This window comes from Akebia trifoliata, chromosome 3, assembly GCF_017979445.1.
Source record: "Akebia trifoliata isolate Shusen 1 chromosome 3, ASM1797944v1, whole genome shotgun sequence".
In the NCBI taxonomy this organism is placed as follows: domain Eukaryota; kingdom Viridiplantae; phylum Streptophyta; class Magnoliopsida; order Ranunculales; family Lardizabalaceae; genus Akebia; species Akebia trifoliata.
In genome coordinates, this window is record NC_141377.1 from 48452394 (window position 1) to 48474687 (window position 22294).

A 22294-nucleotide genomic window follows, 5' to 3' on the forward strand; every position below is an offset into this window, starting at 1 on the left:
TTATCAGTTCCATTAGTATGCGGTCCTCTTCGGGGAGGAGGGTTGAAACTCCATTCCTAGTCCTCAAAAGTTGTCACATAGATCTCTCAATTAATGGGAGAATTTTTCTTCTAAAACAAACATTAGCTTACCTGGTTATGTGTGGTTTATCGAGTATTGCATGTAACTGGCAGATTTGGGCGAGATATGGTACTCAGTTGCCTCAGGTCCCTGCTAGTTGGGCCCTACGTGTCCAGCAAATCCCACCATCCAAAAAGAAATTATCATTTAAAATTGAACCGTGCTGCACTGACATCAATTTTCCTCTCAAGTATACAACACTCAGTTTCTCGAGTAAAAGCATCTTGGTTCTATGCACACTATCATGTCACCAAAGAGCTGGGGCACTAAGGTAGGAAGTCAGTGTTGCATTTCTCTTTAAAATTCTATTCTTCCCACTTTCATTTCCTAATGATAAAAATACCATAGTAACCCATTTATTAAGCATTCATTTTAAGAAAAACCTAGGGTTTGTTTCCACTTCCCATGCAAATAGAAAATAATAATAATAATAATAGAGTTCAATGCTATACTTAGTTCCTCACCTTAACCCCTAGTACAAAACCCTCCAATTTTCTACCCCAAATTCCTCTTCTAGTGCTCCAAAAATCATATATTACTGCTCTTGAGGTTTGAAGGTTGGAAGTAACATGAAGGCAAAATAACTTATCCAAAAGGTTAAAAGATTACTAATTTGGGAAGAAAATCAAGATTTTTGGGTTAAAGGCTGCAGATAAGGACATCAAGGTCATTTATAGTAATCTATTAGAGTAGACCAAGGTCAAGGGGGCATGCTCATTAGTTTAAAAGTGGTAAGTGTATCTCCAATATTCACCAAAACGTAGAGGGGTACATCAAAATCAGCCAAAAAATAATTAAGTAGTTTTTCAGGAAAAACGAATACCCCACCCCCCTATCGTTATAGTGGTAAAGATGGTGGATGTATCATGCAGCTGACTTAATGAGAGAGAAAGACCTGAGGAACTGAGTTGGACGAGCCAAACATTGACTTGTTAAGCAAAGGTCGAATCATGGACAAATAGAAGACATGTGCTACCACGGTCATAAGAAGAAACTCTACTCTAGGCCATTGAATTATGGCGAATTTTCCATTGTGAATCGGGGACCCGTTCGCTCGGTCCCTGATTTTATTCTTCTGCTATTTTAAAAACTCAAACCAAGTTCACCCATGCCATCTTTGAGATTAAGGAGGTAAAAACAAAAAAATAATAATATTGGAGGAGTATTACTACAAATCTTTGAGGTCAAAGGGGTAAAAGAGGAAAGATAGTATTAGTTAGAGGGGTATTATTAAAAATGGGTGAAAGAGAAAAGATAATAAAATTTAAAGGGGTGAAGCGGAAAGACAATAAAATAACTAATGGGAACCCCACTCCGATGGGACGTTTATCCCCCATAACTGCGGCAACGATGGAACCCACCGTTGTGTTTTATTATATAGATTTTTAAACCAAGATTATATGATTTATCTTTGACAATGAAGACCCTCTCCATTTTCGTGTTTGGCATGCACATTGATATCAGTTTCATGCTCCAAGGAAATGCACCTAAAGATCTAAATTACACTTTTTAGACACTTCCAGCTAAAAGGAAAGATCAAAATATGCATGTCAAGCAGAAATGCCGCAAGAGAAATAAAGCTCGGTCTAGTTTGTGGAAAAATATTGCATGCTGTGAACCAAACAGAGTAGGCAAAAAATTTGCACGACAAATAGATATGAAATGTTTGTAACCATTGAATCATGAAACATTAGCAAACCCATTTAAATTCTACAACCAACAGGTAACAAAGAGGTCCCTAGAGGTATTCACGGCAGAAAGAAAAGGTCTCCCTCCTATATCAAACCTACGACCTTGATGAGCAAAACTAGATAATGGGAAGAAGGATTAACTTTTAGTTCTAATTCTCATTTTACGAAGTTCATTTTCTAAGACTAGATGGAAACTGGAAAAATAAATGGATAATATAAATGGGTTTAGGAATGATCAATACAGACTAAACCCAAAGAACTGGCTAATCAGAATGGCGAATCCAAGGGCAATTGCTATAAGGGAAGAAGCCCAAGTCAGTTTCTCAGTTATCCTAGGGACCCTTTCTTTCAATGCCTGACTACAGGAACCTATGAACACAGTATAACTTCCCATCGCAAAAACTGTCCCGAGCAAGAACATACCTAGAAAGGCAGCCCCCGCCAATCGCGAAGGCAGAGCGAGTGCAGGCAACACCATCATCAGAGCATCAGGTTGTAGACCATGGACAATACCGGTAGCAAAAGTTGCAAGCCCAATCTTCTTCTTCTTCCCAGCCGTAGGGGTCGTCTCGAGAGATTCAAGGGAACTTACATCACACTCCCCGTTCTCTAAGGCGACACATGGAGTAGGGACCTCTGATGCCTCCTTTATTCCCATTGCACCTATAACAAGTAGGGTCATACCCACTACCCTTGTACCCCATGTGCGGATGACCTCGATGTGAAGACGGTCCTTGAGTAATAGAAACAACAAGCCGAAGATTAATTGACCTGCATCGTGGCCACAGCCCCAGAGGGCTCCAACTGCAGCACTCTCCATCCGGGTACGTCCGATTGAGAGTGGGGCCAAGGCAGCGAGATGATCTGGCCCTGATAGTGTGTGTAAACAACCAGCAAAGAAGCCAGTCCAAGCACTACTTAGTAGCTCAGTCCGAACAAGCCTTCCCCCTACAGCAGCAACAGCAGAGCTCCCAGATTTGGTAGCGGTTTGAACCGTGGCATAGGCTTGAGAAGCAATAATTGGGTGGACAAATATCAGGATTACAGCTGAGAGAAATATAACTGCCCCAGCAGGAACAGCCTGAAATGTTTTAGAAATATGGAAATTATGTCAGCATTAAATACAAAATAAAATAATTTTTAGTGGGAAGAGAATATAGACAAACCAGCAATTGCTCCATAATGAAAGCAGTATTAGGAGAAGTGAAAGGCACAACGTATGGGTGGGTGCACACACGTGTCAGTGTGTGTGTGTGTGTGCATGTGAGAGAGAGACTCTTTAACTCTTTCAAAACCATAAAAATAGGAAAATTGGTTATTCAGTGAAAGATTTTACCTTTTCCAGAAACAAGCAATTGTTCCATAATGAAAGTGGTGTTAGGAGAAGTGAAAGGCACAACGTATGGGTGGGTGCACGCACATGTCAGTGTGTGTGTGTGTGTGAGAGAGAGAGAGAGAGAGTTTAACTCTTTCATAACCATAAAAATAGGGAAACTGGTTATTCAGTGAAAGATTTTACCTTTTCCACAAAAAATTTATCGTTTTTAATGCTCCTGGAGAGCTAAAATCTGAGGTTAAAGATACTTTATTTGAAAAAAAAATTAGTCCCAGAAACACAAGTGATCACAACTTCACACCCACTTCAAGCTTTCAAAACTTTGATGTAACTTGCAATCAATGTTTTGAAACCCAGACCATATACAAAATGCATGATGTGGAATCATCAGACTGGCCAACATTTTGGAGGGAGGGTTGGGAGAGAACAGGGTTTGAGTCAGGGCATGTGTTATTCACATGCAAGCATTCACACACAATAAATGATCAAATGGCCAGGATTAAGATAGAATGGGATTATACAGGAGTCAAGACCATGCAAATCGATGATTGGACTAGTTGGATCAGATGGTTTTCCTTGCATAGAACAATTCCCAAGCACACCAATTTGGATATTTGCTTAACCCGCAGAGATGACCAGTTGACAGTTCCAGTCTAACAATGTGCTTGCCTCCACTTCATTGAATCTTTAACCAAAAAAGATCTTCAACATCCTTTCTTCATTGCCTCTAAATAATGTCCTAATAGTGCCATCAATGTTGAATTTTACCTCTCTCCCCCTTCTGGCTTCTTCCAGAGGATGCCGCCACTTCCTTTGGAATCTCACATTCAATACTTGAATTCCAGTCAACTTTCAATTCTATAGCATGAAGATAGGAGCTCTCTTAAGATAAATGCCAACAAAATATAGCTTGATACCATCAAATATATTTTAGAGTACTTTATTCTTCTCGAAAATTGATGCAGTACTGCATCCCACATTAAAAATCCTTATTAATTCCTCTCTTTCCAATTCCCAAAAACCTAGAAAACAAAGAATTTTCCTTTGTTAGTTACTAAGAGAATGTAACGAAATTGAAGGTTCTAAAAGGGGAGAAGAAGACCAAAAAGAATGTGGATCGAGGTGGTGACCGCAAATATGTGAACAAGATTTGTTCAGCTGGCCCAAAAATTTTGGGATAAGGCTTTGATGATGATATCCAATCAACCAATCCACCTTGTTAAAGTCAAAAAAGTGGTCTGTACCGCTTGGTCAAATCACCAAACTTCTAGATACAAAATTGTGTACAACTGGTGGAATGGTAAGAGAGAACACGGCAGAAGATGAAACAATAATATGATTTTCAGAGAAGTTTCTATTTCTAAGATCTTTCTGGTGAAAGTACCAGCACTGAAATATAAGCCCTCAAACAGACATTAATATTCATATTTTGATGAGATAAGGTTCTCCCAAGAAATGAGGTTGACAGAACAAAATAGGTAATGAATATGTTCAGTTTTTCTCAAAAAATGGGAGAGCTTCGCATGACTAGTCCCTTCTAAGCCAAACTGAAAGCATAGGCTAATTATTAGTGAGAAGGTATCTAGAGAGGATTCTTCGTGAGGGAAAAAGTATAGTTATGCCTGGCATGTTAGAATCCGACTCCCTATGACTACAGGTTCCCTTTTTCCCATTAAAAACTCGGTAGATCCATACGTATGGACCATGTCCCAGAATAGTAAAATACTAACCAAAAAGTGATGCAATCACACATTTGTTATTTTTATAAAAACAGACAAACTATAAACATTAAGGTGCACTTGGATACAGCGGTTTTCCCTCAATGAACAAGCAAGAAAAGAAAGTGAACTTAGCTACAACATTCGAGAAACTGAAAGTGAAATTGATGAAGAGATTGACTAACAACAAGCATAACATCACCACCCAAAATGCCACTAACCCATATATATAACCTATGTACCAGGGACTCCACTATTTTTTTTTCCAAAACTTGGTCATGTTGGATCCCCTCATCATACTCACGTGCAAAATACACAAGTTGAAACTCTTAAAGTGATCTTAATATCTCTTTCAAATATACTTCAATAATCTTCTATGCTATTCTTGCATGATTTTTTTGTATATCAGATTACTTAAAAACACTATTTCTCTATTTGAACAAAAATATTTAAAAAAATACATCTCATGGTAAATGAAGTAAATTGTAAGTACATTGGCATAGCCGGACTGCTTTGATCAACATGTTCAACAAATTGTACCCATGTCCAACATTGACAGCCGTGTCCATGTCTAAGTTACGTAGCATATATCTGTGGGAAGTGTGGAACTATAGAAAAATATATGATATTACTGTATCTCCACACACCACTTAACCATGAATTCCAACATCCTTGCACATAGTGCAATGCCTAGGAACTAACACTGAATAAAGAGTAGGCTTTGATCCAAATAAAATCCATGTAGTGAAAGTCCGAAAGACCGAAAGAAGAACCCAAAACTGTCCTAGATGTATGATTGAACTTGGCATAGTGTGACACAATTGCACTATAAATCATTTTGCAGAGAGAATGGGGGATGAAAGGGATGAGTATCACGGTATCATCATCCTGCACTACATGCATGGATCTCAAGCACATATTGGTAAATGAAGAGGGATGGTTTCAAGGCCCACAAAAGATGACACATAGCACCCTTTTGCAGGACCCTCAGCTTCTTCACGCAACAAACTTGGATGAGCTTGTAAATTAAATGGGTGAAGATGCAAGGGTTACCATCTTTTGTAATAGGTATATAGTTAGTGGTTAGCAAATGAAGTTGGGTCCAGGGGGGTTTGAACCTAGGACATGGGAACAACACTCCACACATCTTACCACTTAGCTAAGTTGGCACTTCAAAGTTTACCATATATTACAGGACATAACCACTATTTTTTGGATTAAGATTTTGTGGAGGTCCGCCTATCTCCAGCTTACCCTTCAAAAAAAGGAGGGGATTCCTTTTATATGAATGATTGTAACACCAACATGCATTTCCAACTTTCCATGTCTAAGTTGCATAAAATACAGAGATTCAGATAAGCATCCAAATGAAAATATATTGGAGAGCTTTGCTTGTTCTTGATGTTCTTTTTTCTCCTTTTCTCTTTCTTGTTCGGGGGCTTCCTCAGCCTCCTTCTTTATGTTCCCTTTTTTAATGAAATTATTACACTTATCAACAAAAAAAAAAAAGATAAGGAACAGGACCTTTGAGGATAGAGCAATGGCTTCGTTCTAGGACGACTGAATGAGACTGCTTAGGTAAACAACAAAGACCCACCACCTTGGAGAAGTGCTCCAATCTCAGCGTCACTCGGACTCTTAAAGTTAATACTTAATAGAACAAGAGAATACTCCAAAACTTCCCAATACTCATATCTTGAAGACTCCACTAGCTTAGTTATTATAGCAATAGAACCACCACTGAAATTAAATACCCGGATTGTGGTATGCCTCTTTGTACCGTAAAGGTAAGGATCAACTGTGATCACCAATGAAGGGGTAAAAAAAGGAGAGAGAGAGAGAGAGAGAAAGAGAAAACATGCACATAAATTCCGTTGCCCACTACTAGGGCTACATTCACAAATGGCAACAATCAAGAGATTTCACAACATGAAGATTGAAAAGTTGGTCCAAATAAACCTAAAGCAATGGCTTATATAAGAGTCCTGAATCCTAATTCTGAACCAACAACTGGAACAATGAAATAAAGAACTCCGTGATTTCCCAAAAACAAATAAACACAGGGTCCAAAATAAAGAAATGTATCGGGCAATAGCCGCAATACATATCAGTATCAGCAATGAGCGATACAAAACATTGAATGTTTCCGGAATGTATGGACTGATACATTTCAAGTATCTACTGCCACCTTCAAACTTCAATAAGAAAACCCATGCAGGCACGCATGGGACACATACACAGTAATTGTTTGTAACATATCTACTAAGTTTCCATATTTATTTTAGGTTTTCTATTTATATGGGTATCCCAAATAAGGACATTATTATTCCTCCGTCCTACGAGGTTGAGTTAGAGATTTGTTAGGAATAGAATTAGTAATTATTTCTTTTTTAAGTTAGGAATAGAATTAGAAGTTGTTTAGAGCTCTATTTAGCAAGTTGTTCTAGGACTATATATAGAGAGTATATTCATAAAATAAAAGAAGAAGAAAATGTTTGATTTGTGTGTTAACACAAGAGGAAACCCTTTCCCTCTCTAAATGTGGCCTAGATAAAGCTTGGACCATTTTTTTTTTTTGATGGTATAAGGCTTGGACCTCATCTATTGGTATCAGAGCGGTCGTTTTGGTTATGCCAGCAGACTAAGAAGCCACCTCCATTGGAAAACGTGTGGAACTGTTGGAAGAAGTTGGAGAGAAGGTGCACATAAAGCTTGATCTGATTCAACAAACATATGAGCATTTAACGTTGCGACTTTCCCTTGCCAGTTACAAGAAGGGCACGAGGATGGAAGATAAGCCAAAGGGGCAAAACTGTGGAAGGCTTCAACCGAGTTTCACTCAGATTGACTTCCCACGTTTCAATGTAAAACCAATCAATGCCCAACCAACTTCACCATGCAATCACAGGATCAAAAGCAGGTGGTTCAGGATTGGTTCCGTTGACCAAAGGCACATAAATCAATAGGAATCCACCTGAAAGGATTACAGATACCACATGACGAATTTCAACCGACAAGAATAAAGTTTGATAGAACAAGGTGTTGTGTCGTTATAGTGACGAACGCTACACCTTGGCCATCGATATAAAAATATCTAGATATACCTACAAGAAGGGTTGGACAAAGTAAATGTTCTTGGCAATCTTAATGACGAAGAAGTTACATTTAAGTCTCTCTTTTTTTCCACCATGAGTGCATTGCTCGTCTTAGAGGAGGGCATTGTTACGTATCCATTGAGTCCCAGATAAGGAGGTTATTATTCCACCAACATAAGAGATTCAGTTAGAGATTTGTTTGGAGTAGATTCGGTAATTATTCATGAATAAAAAGAACACTTGTTTGATTTGTGTGTCATCAGGAGAGGAAACCCTTTCCCTCTCTAAACGTGGGCTACATAAGGCTTGGACCTTATCATCTTTCAGCCTGGCCTCGCGCACAACATTTATTACACTAATGCTGAGGTGACACAGGGTATTTCCTGCGATTCTCACAATTCTGACATGGGATGTGCACATTACAGTAGATGTGTTTCCTCGCGATACAAGTAAAAACCATCTATGATTATGTTCGCATCTCCACGTCAGAATTGGGAGAATCGCAGTAAATCCTGTGTCACCCCAGCACAACTCCATTTATTATGTTTTTTTTACATTTTAATCCAGAAAAATGCTAACACAGACACGGGCGCGTACACACACACAGTAATCTTTCATAACCCATCATTTGCATTTCGAGACATTAAAACAATATCCCCAAATATTTCAATTAATTAAACATACAGTAACAATATCGGGGAAAAAAAAAAAAAAAAGGAGGAAAGTTGCGTATTAAATCGCATCTAAGGGATTCCATTTCGAATCTAGCGATACTAAAAAGAATAATAGAACCAGAATATCAAATTCCCACCAAAATAAAGTTAATATTTCCAACAACAAAAAAAGGAGCATAAAATCAAACCTTCCCAAGCTCTGAAGCTCCCCCAACAATCTTCTTAATAAAAGGGAACCTGGGTAATGACTGGTCAGTCAAATCGACGGTCGAAAATGAAGAAGAATCCCTTATCGAACCTCGAACCGGAGACTTTGCAGAGAAAAAGGGTAAGGAGGAACAAGAAGGTGGTTGTGGTTCTTCCTGCTTGGAGAAAAACGATACAACCCGCCTGACCTCCACGCGTGAACACGGCGAAAATCCGAGTCTTCCTGCCTCAACTCGACCGATTCGAGGGACAAAGTGGGACGGCTTTGGAGGGGTTTTGTAGGAGAGAGAAGATGAATAGATAAGCCTCTCCATGGCTTTTCTCTCTCTCTGTAATTTTCAGATCCTGGAGACGGATCTCAATTCTCAAGTAAGGTTCCTCAGAGAGAGAGAGAGAGAGAAGGTGGGGTGGATAAAGAGGCGACACCCAACTGATAAATATAATGGAGCTTGGTAAATTTGAAGCATGAAAAGAAAGCCGGCGCACGATTGCTAAGGTGGGACTCTTGAGTTGAGTTGAGTTGACTCGTCTAGTAGACTCGTACTAAGCAAATTCTTAGAACTCGACTAAAATGATTTGTCAATAATATAATCTTTAAATAATAATAATCTGTATACTATAGATTAAATTAGAGTGCTTCTATTAGGACACCAACTTTTCTTACAACACATCAACCCTTTTGAAACAAAGAACTGTTTACATATAAATTGATGGGTGAAGTGAATCTCCAAACCGTGCGCTTAATATGTCAAAATTCCGATTTCAGTACATTGTTCATTTTAATTCTCAAGACATACACATGATACACTATTCACTTTTTGCACGTCCATGAACCCATAGGTTCGCCACTTTTAATATCTACAAATGCATAAGTTCATCACTTTTAACATTTACAAATTTGTACATGCCTAATAGTGAATAGTGTATTGTGTGTGCATGTTTTCATAAATAAAATGAATAGTATATTGAAATCGTAATTAGAATAAAAGTCAGACATGTTTTTATAAAATATTTAAGCATTTTTTCTAGAATATTTTAGTAAAAACATAGTTGTGTAGGATTAGGTATTGGTAAAGTTAACACCAAATCTTTTTTTGTTTCATTTTTATTATTTATAGGTATAAGATTAGTGATTAACAAATGAAGGTGGGTTCAAGGAGGCTTGAATCAATATGTGAAAACAACACTCCAGACATCTTATTATTGGTTGACACTTTAAGCTAACACCAAATTATTGCAAACACACAATGCAATATGGAGATATTGTAGGGGTAGGTAAAATGGACCTTAGCGAGTGGTGGTAAACCATAAAACCCTTGATATAGATAATGACCATGGATTTGATATTTTGATTCAATGAAAGAGACTTGCATCTTCGTATCCTATCCAATCTACCATTGCCCACTATTTACTAATGGTCCCTGGGCCTAAAATAACTTCAAAAATCAATCTTTAATGAAAGAAAGTGTATACTCAACAACTATCGAATGACATCACGATTATTGGAGTGGTGCATATGCTTGAGTATCGGTTCAAAATTGAAGAGGTGACACAAAATTTACTTATCGAAAAAGTTACTAAAGAAGATATAAAACAAGTAAAGTTGGAGAGTGAAGATTGAAAAAGAATTAATTTTATACATTTAATAATTATTATATTTTAGGTTTTTTTTAAAGATCTTTTTCATACAGAAATGTCATTGGAGTAGCGTTTTAGAAAAAGAAATTCAAAAAACGTTACTTAGAGTAACGTTTTAGATTTCTCTTGATAATTTGAAAGAATTTGTTATTTATATATATATATATATATATATATATATATATATATATATATATATATATATATATATATATATATATATATATATATTATATATATATATATATATATATATATATCTATATATATATATATATATATTAATTTAATTATTATTATTTTGAAATAATTTTTCCAAAATAAAAGGATGCTAAACACTACTACGCACAAGTAAATCCCCGCGGGTACAGATAAGAAGCGTGGACTGCCAGTACAATAACTCAATATCGTTGTACCTGTTTAGATCAGTTCCCAGCTCCCGCGTGAAGTTGAAAGCGCTTCCAGGTCAAAGTTCATAACAAACGAGCCAAACAGATTCTCATTGTATATCGTGTCCTTATTCTTCCAAGTTCCAACCCTTTTTAATTTCTCTCGCTGATCGTAAATAATAATGAAGGAATTCCGTAATCTAGGGTTTTATGCTCAGCAAATTGGAGGCTAATTCTTCTCTCAATTATCAAATTAACAATAAAGAAAAAGAGGAATTCTGCATCAATGGGAAATTTATTCGTCAAGAAACCTAAGATCACAGAAGTCGATCGAGCGATTCTCTCTCTCAAGACACAGCGCCGGAAGCTCGCTCAATATCAACAACAGGTTCAAAATATGAACTTTTCGATGTTTCATTCTATTTGATTTTAGATTTGGTTTCGTTTTAGTTTAAATTTCTATATAGCGATCAATTTTAGCAAAGTGAGAGTAATTGTAATGGAAAAAAAAAAGCTTTTTTGAAACTCTGTCGCAACCTCTTAGATACAGTAGCAGGGTTTCATCTGATAGAGAGAGAGATGGAAATCTCGATTGACTGCGATGAGAGTGAACTTGTTGACATCATTCATGCCCATTAACAACCATGTATCCTAGTTCTTCCCAAATACAATTCTTAGCTCCAATTGTTGTTGGTAATTATGGATGATATTGTTTGTTGTCAACTTGATGAAATACGCAACAACACATGAGGAGTTTCCTCGATCTTCAACTCATTAAAGGAACAAATAAAAGAAGTCATCAGCGACAAAGACTTTCTTGTTTCTTTACTGAGAAGGTTGTTTGAGGCTATAAGAATCAATGTGGTTTCTTTTGGAGATTTCCATGGATGAAGGAATCTGCAACACTCGATAAAAATTAAAAGGGAAAAATAGTATGAAAACCTATCAAACCATGTTTTTGTGAGAGCATAAGGAGTGTGGAAGGAATGGATGGATTTAGCACTTGATATTTGAAAATGAATGGTTTAGAATTCTATAGAGATTATCATGAAGAGAGACATTTTAAGATATCACGTGGGAAATGAGATAATTTTAAGAAATTATTATGTTACCGAACGGCATTCACAACTCTTGAGAATCTTATTATGTCATTAATTTTGTTTTTATCAGTTTGTTCTTATTATGTTATTTATAAATCAGGAGTTTAATTCTTTTATTCCCAAATGAACCACAATGCCATTTGTATCTCCCTTATTTATTTTGGAGTTTCTTTTATGTGTATATGAATGTGTTCATAGATTTTATTCTGGATCATTTAAAAAATAATCCACTCTGTGGAGTGCTTTCTCTTAGATGTTTATAGTTCAGTCAAAGTTAATTTAGTTTGGCATTTAGGACCAAAAAAAACGAAAAAGAAAAATGATATGATATGATCCTACTTTTCTTGTGCAAAGGCCATGGACTGTAGAGAATACCATGAGGTTTTTCTCGTATTAAGACTGTAAACCTGACATGGAATATGAAATTTAACTTGTCATGGTTTTTAGGGTTTGAGTTTAAATGTGAAATTATCAAGAATTGAATTTTTTTTAGGACCATGACATTTTATATCAATAATGCTTTTATTTAAAGGAAGTGAAAATTACATCCCTCCTTTGATAATGAGTGGTAAACAAATGAGGCATTAATCACCTCCATTTTAATATGGTTCCATCCAAAGACAATGTCATAAAAGAAGACCTTTGTAAACTCCCAAGAAGAATCAATCACTCATACAAAGGGATTTGATTTGAGGACAATTTCAGTCAGTACACCATTGAAAAACCACTTCTTTCCTTCCACAAACTAGGGCTATGACATATTAGAGCGATTATAGTGAATGCAAGTTCAAAATTTTCTGGTTGGCTAAATTCACATTTCATTGATGGTTCATGATGAATGTTTTAACTAATATTAAGATCTAAAGGAAATAGCTCCAGGAAAATCTTAAATTTATTGTATAAATCAATTTTGATGGAAAGTCTGGAGAAAAAGAGTGGTTGTAGGAAGGGGAGGCTAGGGAAAAGTACTGCCCATAGGAGCTAAAAATTGTATTTGGGATTGTTAGGGGTTTGGTTAATAGATATATGGGAGAATGACAATGGAGTACTTGATCAAGAAGTGGAAAGCGTAGACAATGGAACTTCAATCAAATAAAAAATGGCTGACATATGGGTAGAAATAGTCCAACACTTGTACTGTTTTATATCTATTGCAAATATTTGATTCCCAAGTAATATAGTCCACAATGTACTTTGCTTGAGTTTTTGTGCATTGATTTACCATGTGTGGAGAAGTGGAAAGTATTCTTGAAAGAATTGCAGAAGACTTGAGAGGGGGCATCTCGATTGGCAACGAAAATAAGAGGTTTAGTGCTCCATTTTTCCAGAACCGGAGGTGCAATTGCAGCTATGCCCAGCTCCGAATAAAGCATTTGTTTTTTAAATGGCTAGAGGAGGGGGTGATTAAAATCAATACAGATGGGCTTCTTTCGTCAATTGGTGTAGACCTAGGCTTTGTTGGTCACGACTCTAATGGAAAACAATCTTTGGTGCTTGGAGCGGGTGTGATTATCAAGACATTGTTAGCATCGAGTCGAAAGCTATACATGGAGACAATGAAATTTGCAGCTGCAAGAGGTGTACCTCATATCATAATAAGCTCGGATTCTCTCTTCTCCATTAATAGTATAATAAGAAATGTGGAGGTTTGTTGGAAGTACGAGAGAAGGATAATGGAGATAAAGCTGTTGGCCCGAGCATTCGAATTATGCTCTTTGTGAATTTTATTGGCGAGAAACCAAGAGAGTTGCTGACTACTTGGTCCACCTCGGATCCGTCGAAAAGAATTATTGTATCATAGAAGACCATAATTTTCTTTCTCATGAGCTAGCGAGAATAATCTTGGATGATATTACTTGTAACTACACTTGTGTGTAGATCATTTTTTTTATTTTATGGAAGATGCTTCCCTTTGCAACCTGATGGATGGTTCAGGGAGAAATCAATGCCATGTTTTTTTTAATGATAAAATGAGTAATTTTTCTGTACACCTTAAAATCAAATAAATTGGCCATCCGTTTTGATGGTGTTTGAGGGGCTGCACTAACCTTTTTTTTGCCTTCCAAAAAAAAAATTCAGTCCCCCCTTTTCTTGCATAGAGGGGTTCTTGCTCTCAGCTTTTGAAATTTCGCTCCTTCCTTTTGTACCATGGGTCCTACTCTCTTGAATGAACAAACTTGTCTAAAAAGGATGGCTTTTAACCTTCAAGTTGGTGAGGAGACTAGTCCTTGTGGTGTGTACTACTACCACTTGGTTGTTTGATTCATGGTTGAATTAAATATAGAACTTAATTCCTCACCACACTCGAAACAGTTTAAGACTGCAACCACAGAGCCTGTGAAGGAAACATATAAGAATTATTTTCTGAAACCTTAATTGAAATGATTTTCTCTCTTTCAAAAATGTGCAGATGTTTGTTAGTTTGATATTTGTTTGATGTACTGACTTCATAGAGAGAGTGATAATAGCATACCACTAGTCTGAAATATATGTCTATTTATGCAGAAAGCTAATTTTAAAGCAGTGGATCACCGAGAAATCAAGTGTAGATTGAACTTTAGAGACATTAACTAATGGGCTGGGAGTTCAATGTTGAACATATAGCTACACAGCATTTCTTGTTTTATAACAGAACAAAGTATCCCCTGGTTTAGTGTTGTTTTTTAGATGGATACCTTAATGATTTTTTCCTTGCCCCATTTTTATTTATACACGTGTTTTGAGCCTGGTCCTGTTTGTTTTTCTTTAATAGTATTGACTTGAAAGTAAGATCCTTCTAAATGCCGATAGCATACCAAGATAATTTTTATTGAAGTTATACTTTTGTTGAACCAATTGCAAAATATTTGCTTGAACTACAAAGTAACAAAATGAACAGCACACTTAAATGCTTAGCTCTTAAACGGAGATACCATTTAAGCTTAAATGCTTGAACGAACTGCATAAGTTTTTGAACTGGTTGGCGGCTGGTACCTGAAAAATATTGATGTGAGACCCCATGATTTTCACAATTCAGGACTTGGTTCTAACACATTCTTGTGAGAATGTACTCTGTATGAAGGTTATTTTGAATATGGTTCAAAGTTTTGGGCTTTTTGGGAATGTTTCGGCTGAGACCGGAGCGAAACATTGACCCCAAAAGATTGAATGTCTCAGATTGCCTTGGAATGTTTCACTCGAGATTGTTTTGATTTTTCTCCAAACTGAAACATTGTATCGATAAGAAATTTTAAACCTTGGTTTTGAAGACCTCAACAGCTTAAGGTGTAGATTCATATGGTAAACCATTTCCTTTGAACTTTGTCAGCTTGATGGTGTGATTGAAGCTGAGAAGCAAGCTGCAAGGGATTTAATTCGTGAGAAGAAAAAGGATAGGGCCTTGCTTGCATTGAAGAAGAAGAAGACCCAAGAAGAATTATTGAAACAAGTAGACACCTGGCTCATTAATGTTGAGCAACAAGTGAGTAGTTCCACACTTTCCTTTAGTAGGGGTTTTATTTTATCTTTTGCACAAAAAAATGTAACCAAACAGGTTTTCAGTTGTTCTCTATTTTTTAAAATAGAAATTTCTACTTTCTTTTTAACACCCTTTATTGAGTTTTACACTTTAAACAATATGTGAGTTCCAATCTCTCTTGTTTTAGTTGAATGATATTGAACTGGCAAGCAAGCAAAAGGCAGTCTTTGAGAGCTTGAAAACTGGAACTAATGCTATCAAAGCTATACAAAGTGAGATCAATTTGGAAGATGTTCAGAAGCTAATGGACGATACAGTGGAAGCCCAGGCTTATCAAGATGTGAGTTTCATGTCTTCTCTCTTTTTCTTTTTTCTATTGTTGATCTTCACATTATGTCATGATTCATTGATCTTTCTCATACTAGAATATGCTTAGAAAAAGGACTACATTATATAGATTAGGTGTTCCATTATTGCTGCTGTTGATGTTAGTTATATATCACTCTTACCTCTCAGCAGTATCAGAGCAGTTGAAGTCCAAGTGCCATAAGAGGGACACACTTCTTTATAAAATCTACAGAAGCAAGTGTTTTCGAACTATGGTTGATGTCAGATAGTTGGATATAGAATCCGTCAACCACCTTATTCATTATTATTTTGCTGTCTCATTTTTCCTAGCTCTTACTTATTTATTAGACTCTTCCCCACGATCATCTTAAGGCAAGGACTTTTGTTTCCTTTGAAAATTGATTGTGGAATCAGTCGATCACCTTCTTATTCATTGTGGGGTTGCTCATCTAGTTTGGTCCTACTTCCTTTCCTCGTTCAATGTTTCTTGGTGTCCTCCGCTCAATCAGTTTGGTTTTGTCCACAGTTTTTTGGGGGAAGAGAGAGATCTCCCCAGCCATTTGCTGGGGCTTATGGAAAGGAAGGAATGGGTGAATCTTTCAAGGAAAGGAGCAGTCTACTCAGGGAGTGTAGTATTGTCGGCATGTTGCTCTACTAGTGTAAACAATTCAAACGGTTGAGGTTTTTTCTTTGAGAACTGTGTATAGGTGGGATCTAATGTGTAAAGGGTGATCCATTTGTTTCTCTTGAGGACATCTTGTCGTCTTAATTAATGGAACTTTTCACTTATCAAAAACAAAAATAAATAAATAAATCATTTGGGGTTTGATCCCATTTGCTGTTTGTTGGAGCCTTTGGGAGGGAAGGTACAAGAGGGTCTTCGATGGGAGGGAGTAGTTGATTTAAGGATTAATCACTGGTATTTTAGGTCTCAGTTTTTTCTAGTACAAACTCTTTAAAGCCGTCCGGGGTTTATTTCTTGAGGATTTTGTCCCTGGGTGGGATCTTGCAATTGGGAATCAAGTTTAGTTCAATTGTTGCATTTTTTTACTTCCTTTATAGCTTTTGTACTGTTCTAAGTAGGGCTCCTCAACCCCTTGTTAATATAATCCTATACTCATTTGAGAAAAGAAAAAGCGGGGGGGGGGGGGAAGTACTTGAAAAATGATTATAAGTTCCTTGATTTTCGAAACTTGTAATGGATGTTCTATTAAGATAAACTATTGGAGAATTGCATTATCAATCCAAAGGTGCAGAACCCTTTTTTTATAGTTAAAGTGAAGAAAATACTAGAAGAAGGAAAACAAAAGCAAATACAACCTAGATGGAGAAGAAGTCCCTGAAGACACTAAGCAAGAAAACTAGCTGGGGTTGTGAGAGTAATACTTAAAAACAAAACCATCAAGAGATAAATCGTCGGCCCCAACCACTGAAAAAGCAAGGCTTTAACCTTGAGTACTAAGCTCTCGACAACCTCCTCTTTCTCTCTATTCCTTTACTTCTAAATGCCACAATAAATCACATAAAGGAAGCATGGATCAAATGATGCCACTTCGAGAGGAAAATGCATACAACCTCTGACAGATAAAGAAATACAACACAAATCTCCATGTAACCACCATAAAATGAAGAACCAAGTGATCAGTCAATTCCCCACTTGTCTTGCCATCACACAGAAATTCACTATTATGTTCTCACTGGAAATTGGGTGGTCCACCATGAAGATCTTGTCCAGACAAGCAGTCCAAGTGAACACCACCTTTGGTGTAAGTGATTTAAAGAGTTTAGGGGTATTTTCTTTGAAGATTTTTTTGTAAGGTGGGAAAGAGTGTGTAAACTTTTTATAAAAAAAGGGTGTGTAATCTTAGTGAGGGCTAGGCTCGATGGTGGTGGTGGTTGTGGATGTGGTGATTGTTTTTGTTTTCCTTCAGGGTGGTCATCTTGACCCTCTTTTTTATCATCTTTACTAATCAAAAAAAGAAAAAAAGAATGGAGGAACCCCCCATGCAGGAAGCATTGAAGCCGTAGTAGTTTGTTTGATAAAAGTAGGCCAGTATCACCGGGATATTTTTACTAGTATCTCTAAACTATTGCTTGAATTATGTAAGATATGTATAAAATGAAGGAAGAAGATTGCTATATACCACCTTTGCGAGCGTGATTTTTAATCTTGGTTTGATATCTTGTCTCGTTCATGGACGAGACTAAGTTATCTTGGACGACATAAACCATTAAACTTGGTTTCTAATTATTTAATAATATGTATTTATAAGCAAATAATTATAATTTTTTTTGTTTTTCATATAATAAGATAGATTAGAAGATGCTTAGTCACAAGGATTAGATTATAAAAATCTAATTATTTTACTTGAAAAAATACAGAATCCCAGTTGACTCTGTCGAGTTTTACTGATTTGGCCAAGACTTTCAAAATATCACCTGAGTCAATTCAGTTGTCACATGAGACAACGTGCAGTATGATTCATGTTGGATATCTGCATCGTTCCTAAACGATACCGAGATGACTCACCCGAATCATCTCGGTCTCTAATGAGATTTGAAGCCATGTTTATGAGAGAATCTCTAGCATCATTGCTTCCCTTGCACCCACTGAGGTAGCTCTCTAAGTTGGTAAGTCGAGCTCGCAAGTTTCCAGTGAGTCGCCCAATTATTGACCCAGATATATCTCAGTTTCTAGTTTCAACCCGGTCTTACCTTGTTCTATATTTTGAAGGTATGATCATCATTTTTATAAGACATTACTCTGAATTAACCTAACTCTTTCCTTCTTTTTTTCCTCTCTCTCTCTTTAAAATACTCAGTCTCTTTAGAATGTTGATGTGTCTGATTTACTAATAAACTCTGGTTTTTCTTTTCTTACTTTTGCTTTGTGCTATTTATACCTGATCAAATGATCAATATCACTTCACTATATTGTAAGGATGAAGTTAATTTTTCCAAGATCCTTTGCTTACTCTTATGTTCTTTCTGATAGTTATTTCTATTTTTAACCTATGATCCACATCTTTATTTGGTGTTGAAGGAAATTAATGCAATACTTGGGGAGAAACTCTCAGCAGAAGACGAAGAAGATGTTTTAGCAGAATTCGAGAACTTGGAAACAGAGGTATACACATTAAATACTAAAATTACTGGCCCAAAAAGCTTTCATGTTCATGTTGAGAATGAAATCGTCCTTTATCCTCTTCTGTGTTCATATATACTTTAACACATTAAGAGAAATGGGTTCCAATTAGTTGTATTCTATGTCATTGAGGCCAATGTTTTGAAGCTGAGATTTCAGCTCAAGGATGTTGTACGTCTTTTTTCAAGTGAGAAATGTGGACAATTCAAATGGTCCACACATTAAAGAGTATTTCGTAAATGCAGACACACTGATTATGGACTTGGTATTTATGGAAATGGATTACATATGAGAGAGATGTTAGTTGAACCTATAATTGTTGCGTATCTGAGAAGGAACACTTTTTTATTTATGCAGCTCACCCTTCAAGATCTGCCAAAAGTTCCTGCTCCTTCAGTTGCATCCCCTGAAGAACTTGAAGATGAGGACATTGTGCTTCCTGATGTGCCAACCAAGACCCCTGTTGTGCCCGAGGTGGTTCCAAATGATGAGGAAGATGCCCCGGCAAGTGTGTCCATCAAGAAAAAAGGTTCTCTCTCTCTCTCACACACACATTGTCTCTCTCCATGCACGCGAACACACATACACACATTGGATTTGTCAAAACTGAGAAAAGTTGATGGTAATCCTTCTTGCAGTTATGGAGGAGCCATTACCTGCTTAAACGGCTGAAGATATCGGAGATGTTTGCTGCTGTATAGTAACCAAAAGACTTGCCTGCCATCTTTGGGAAATGTTTGGGGTCCTCAAATCATCTGAAGGTTACCTGCTGCTTTGTATTGTTACACAAGTTATTTTCATTGATATAGTCATCCTTGATATTGTACAAGACTAATCTTTACTGTGTGCACTTGGTGCAACTTCAAAACGCAATTTGATTCACTTCCAACTCAGATGTAAGTGTTTACATAGTTTGTATTCAAGATCTTCCTCATCTGCACTCTATTCCAGTCCCATAATTAACTTGGACTCGAAATTCTATTTTATATGATTTTATTTACTTTGTTCATAATCAACTATAAATCTTTCAGAAAAATATTTTTCCATTTTGGACATCATGAGTAATACTTGTGTCAGGACACGAGGACAAGAAATCGTTCAGCCCATCATGTTTTATACACGAGTCTCATGGACAGGAGGTGGGATGGTATTCAGCTGAGTCCCATGAAGGAGATTGATCCAGTGATCATGACTGTTTGATCTTCATAGTCCTTTCATTTCCATATTGTTTCTGACCATCAAAAAATAGGATAATTTGATTGTGTTTAGATTAGAAAAATCTCTCGGCTGGTCATGTTTTGCGGGTGCTTACACCGCATAAGATCTATCCGAGTAAGGGGGAAGATTGCAAACTTATGGTGGAGTATAAATTTCAGGATAACTTGAATTTGAGCATGCCAAATATTTCATTGACAGCTTATGGACTTGGATTTCCCATAATATATTTTGAGGATTTAGTAGTGGGCCAGACGCTTCTTCAGAATTTCTTTGCACTCTGAAATGGCTAAATTACTTGTAAAATCGTAATTATCGAATCAAACACTTCAAGGTGTAGGTTCATCACAATTACAATAAGATAAAGGTGTATGTTTTACACGGGTGCATCACACTTCATGGACAATCTTGAAATTGATTTTAAGATTATGGAAATAGAATCCTAATGGGGAGAGATTGTGGTGAATCTCATGATATTAAAGCAAATAATATAATGATGTTAAGGACCCATCATGTTGAGTGGTAGAGTGGAAACATGGGTTTCCCTTCATCATTTATTCCTCGTGAAATGATTTGGAGATTTGTAAGAGGTGTAACACATAGTCGGTTATCGATCTATATATGAAACCCCAAGGGCTGGACCTGGCACCTTGTATAGGCAATATTCCAAGATACACAGCTCTCAATGCAAAATCAGCTGCTATGAGGTCTTTAGGATAAGGCTTTCATAATAATCTGAATTGATGACATATTGATCGATCTTGGATCAACCATGTCCCTATCTGATATATAAGTAAGAATGTGTAGGGATGGGTGACTCATTAAAAAACACAGTATCCTGATTGTAAATGTGAAATCCAATGGTTGGGAATCCATGCATATCTTGATACCATACATCTTGTAGATACTCATCCCAAGGATAAATCTTCATCATTTGATTTCAATTTACAATAGTTAGGATTCTGTATTTTTATATTATATTTTGTTGTTTATGCATATGGTAGATATTTATATTTTTAAAATATAATTAGGATTGATCCAATTCATTTATTATCAAATCTGCTTGGATTTAAATACTAAGGTGTGATAAAAATCCGATCCAATCTTATTCTTATCGCATTGGACTTGGATTGTTGTTGGGTGGTGGTGGTGGTGGTGGTTGTTAGAGTTTGCCACGGGAGATTTAGTTGTCCTTATGTCAATAACAAGAGATGGGTAGTTAACATCGGAGGGCCATGGAAGGATTGGTGTGGACCTAAAGACAACTGTGCTCCTTTGGAGCATTAATTCTATATATAAATTATGAATTTAATAGGGACCAAAAGAAATGGGTCACTTCATCCCCACTAAAGTCCCAAAACTTTTTATATACTAAAAGACTCGGTTCATCAAAAAGGTTTGTCGCCCACCACTTGGTAGCCATCCCACATAAATTTTTTATTTTTATTTTTTTTTTGTTAAATTGATGACATGCCCCTTGATCTAAGTCTTCTGAGAGATACTTACTTAAATGACCTAAATGCCACCATCTTCTACCTCAAACACAAAAGACCCCCTTGATTTTCTCTTACAAAATCTGTCATCTTCAAATTGTTAGTTTTTACGATAAATACTTTTAGCTTATTCAATATAATTTTTAGTCAATCGTCTTCAATTTTTTGTAGAAAATTCTTGATTTTTCAATTAAAAAATCCATATATTTTACTTCTCCAAAAATCCAAGTTAGTTTTTTTTTATAAATTTGCACTTTGAAGGAGAGAGAATCTTTAAGGTTGAAGACGAGGGTTAAAAATCTTCTTCAAACTATTAATCTTTATGATAAATTAATTTTAATAAATTTTTCATAAAAATTATTGATTTTTCTACTCAAACCTTGAAATCTTGCATAGTTTTTAAGGTTGGAAGATTGTAGAAAAGATAAATAAGTATGAAGACAAAAGTAAAAAACTTTACCGTAAGATTAGAGATGAGGGCATTTAGATAATTTACATTATTAAATCAGAAAATATCAAAGTCGAGGGAACATGTCATCACCTTGAAAGCACGGGTATCTTTAATATTGACCAAAACATGAAGGGGGTGGAGTAAGTCTAAATCACCCATTAATATATCATTACCAGTATTCCCATAACAATTTTATATTTAAATTATAATAAGGGAT

The 22294-nt window shown here is 36.3% G+C and overlaps 2 protein-coding genes across 2 annotated transcripts; one reads left to right on the forward strand and one right to left on the reverse strand.

Annotated features, from left to right (window-relative positions):
- Nucleotides 1–1774: 1774 nt before the first annotated feature.
- Nucleotides 1775–9282, reverse strand: LOC147407559 (chloroplast protein FOR GROWTH AND FERTILITY 2-like). The gene is made up of 2 exons (XM_086436191.1): nt 8823–9282; nt 1775–2892 (listed from the first exon to the last, which is right to left on the reverse strand). Exons 1-2 carry the CDS (start codon nt 9153–9155, stop codon nt 2047–2049), a joined length of 1179 nt encoding a protein of 392 aa, XP_086292317.1. The 5' UTR covers nt 9156–9282; the 3' UTR covers nt 1775–2046.
- A 1646-nt stretch (nt 9283–10928) lies between these two features.
- On the forward strand, nt 10929–19863 carry LOC147407560 (vacuolar protein sorting-associated protein 20 homolog 1-like). Its single transcript, XM_086436193.1, has 6 exons — nt 10929–11256; nt 15276–15428; nt 15613–15765; nt 18817–18900; nt 19276–19447; nt 19557–19863. Exons 1-6 carry the CDS (start codon nt 11155–11157, stop codon nt 19580–19582), a joined length of 690 nt encoding a protein of 229 aa, XP_086292319.1. The 5' UTR covers nt 10929–11154; the 3' UTR covers nt 19583–19863.
- Nucleotides 19864–22294: the final 2431 nt, after the last annotated feature.

What these genes read in the sequence shown, in the direction of transcription:
- LOC147407559 (XM_086436191.1), bottom strand. Translation starts at nt 9,155, where the DNA reads ATGGAGAGGCTTATCTATTCATCTTCTCTCTCCTACAAAACCCCTCCA. An exon ending in GAGCTTCAGAGCTTGGGAAG is followed by an intron (nt 2,893 to 8,822) that starts GTTTGATTTTAT and finishes AAAACATTTCAG; the next exon opens with GCTGTTCCTGCTGGGGCAGT.
- LOC147407560 (XM_086436193.1), top strand. Translation starts at nt 11,155, where the DNA reads ATGGGAAATTTATTCGTCAAGAAACCTAAGATCACAGAAGTCGATCGA. An exon ending in TCGAGAACTTGGAAACAGAG is followed by an intron (nt 18,901 to 19,275) that starts GTATACACATTA and finishes TTATTTATGCAG; the next exon opens with CTCACCCTTCAAGATCTGCC. An exon ending in TGTGTCCATCAAGAAAAAAG is followed by an intron (nt 19,448 to 19,556) that starts GTTCTCTCTCTC and finishes TCCTTCTTGCAG; the next exon opens with TTATGGAGGAGCCATTACCT.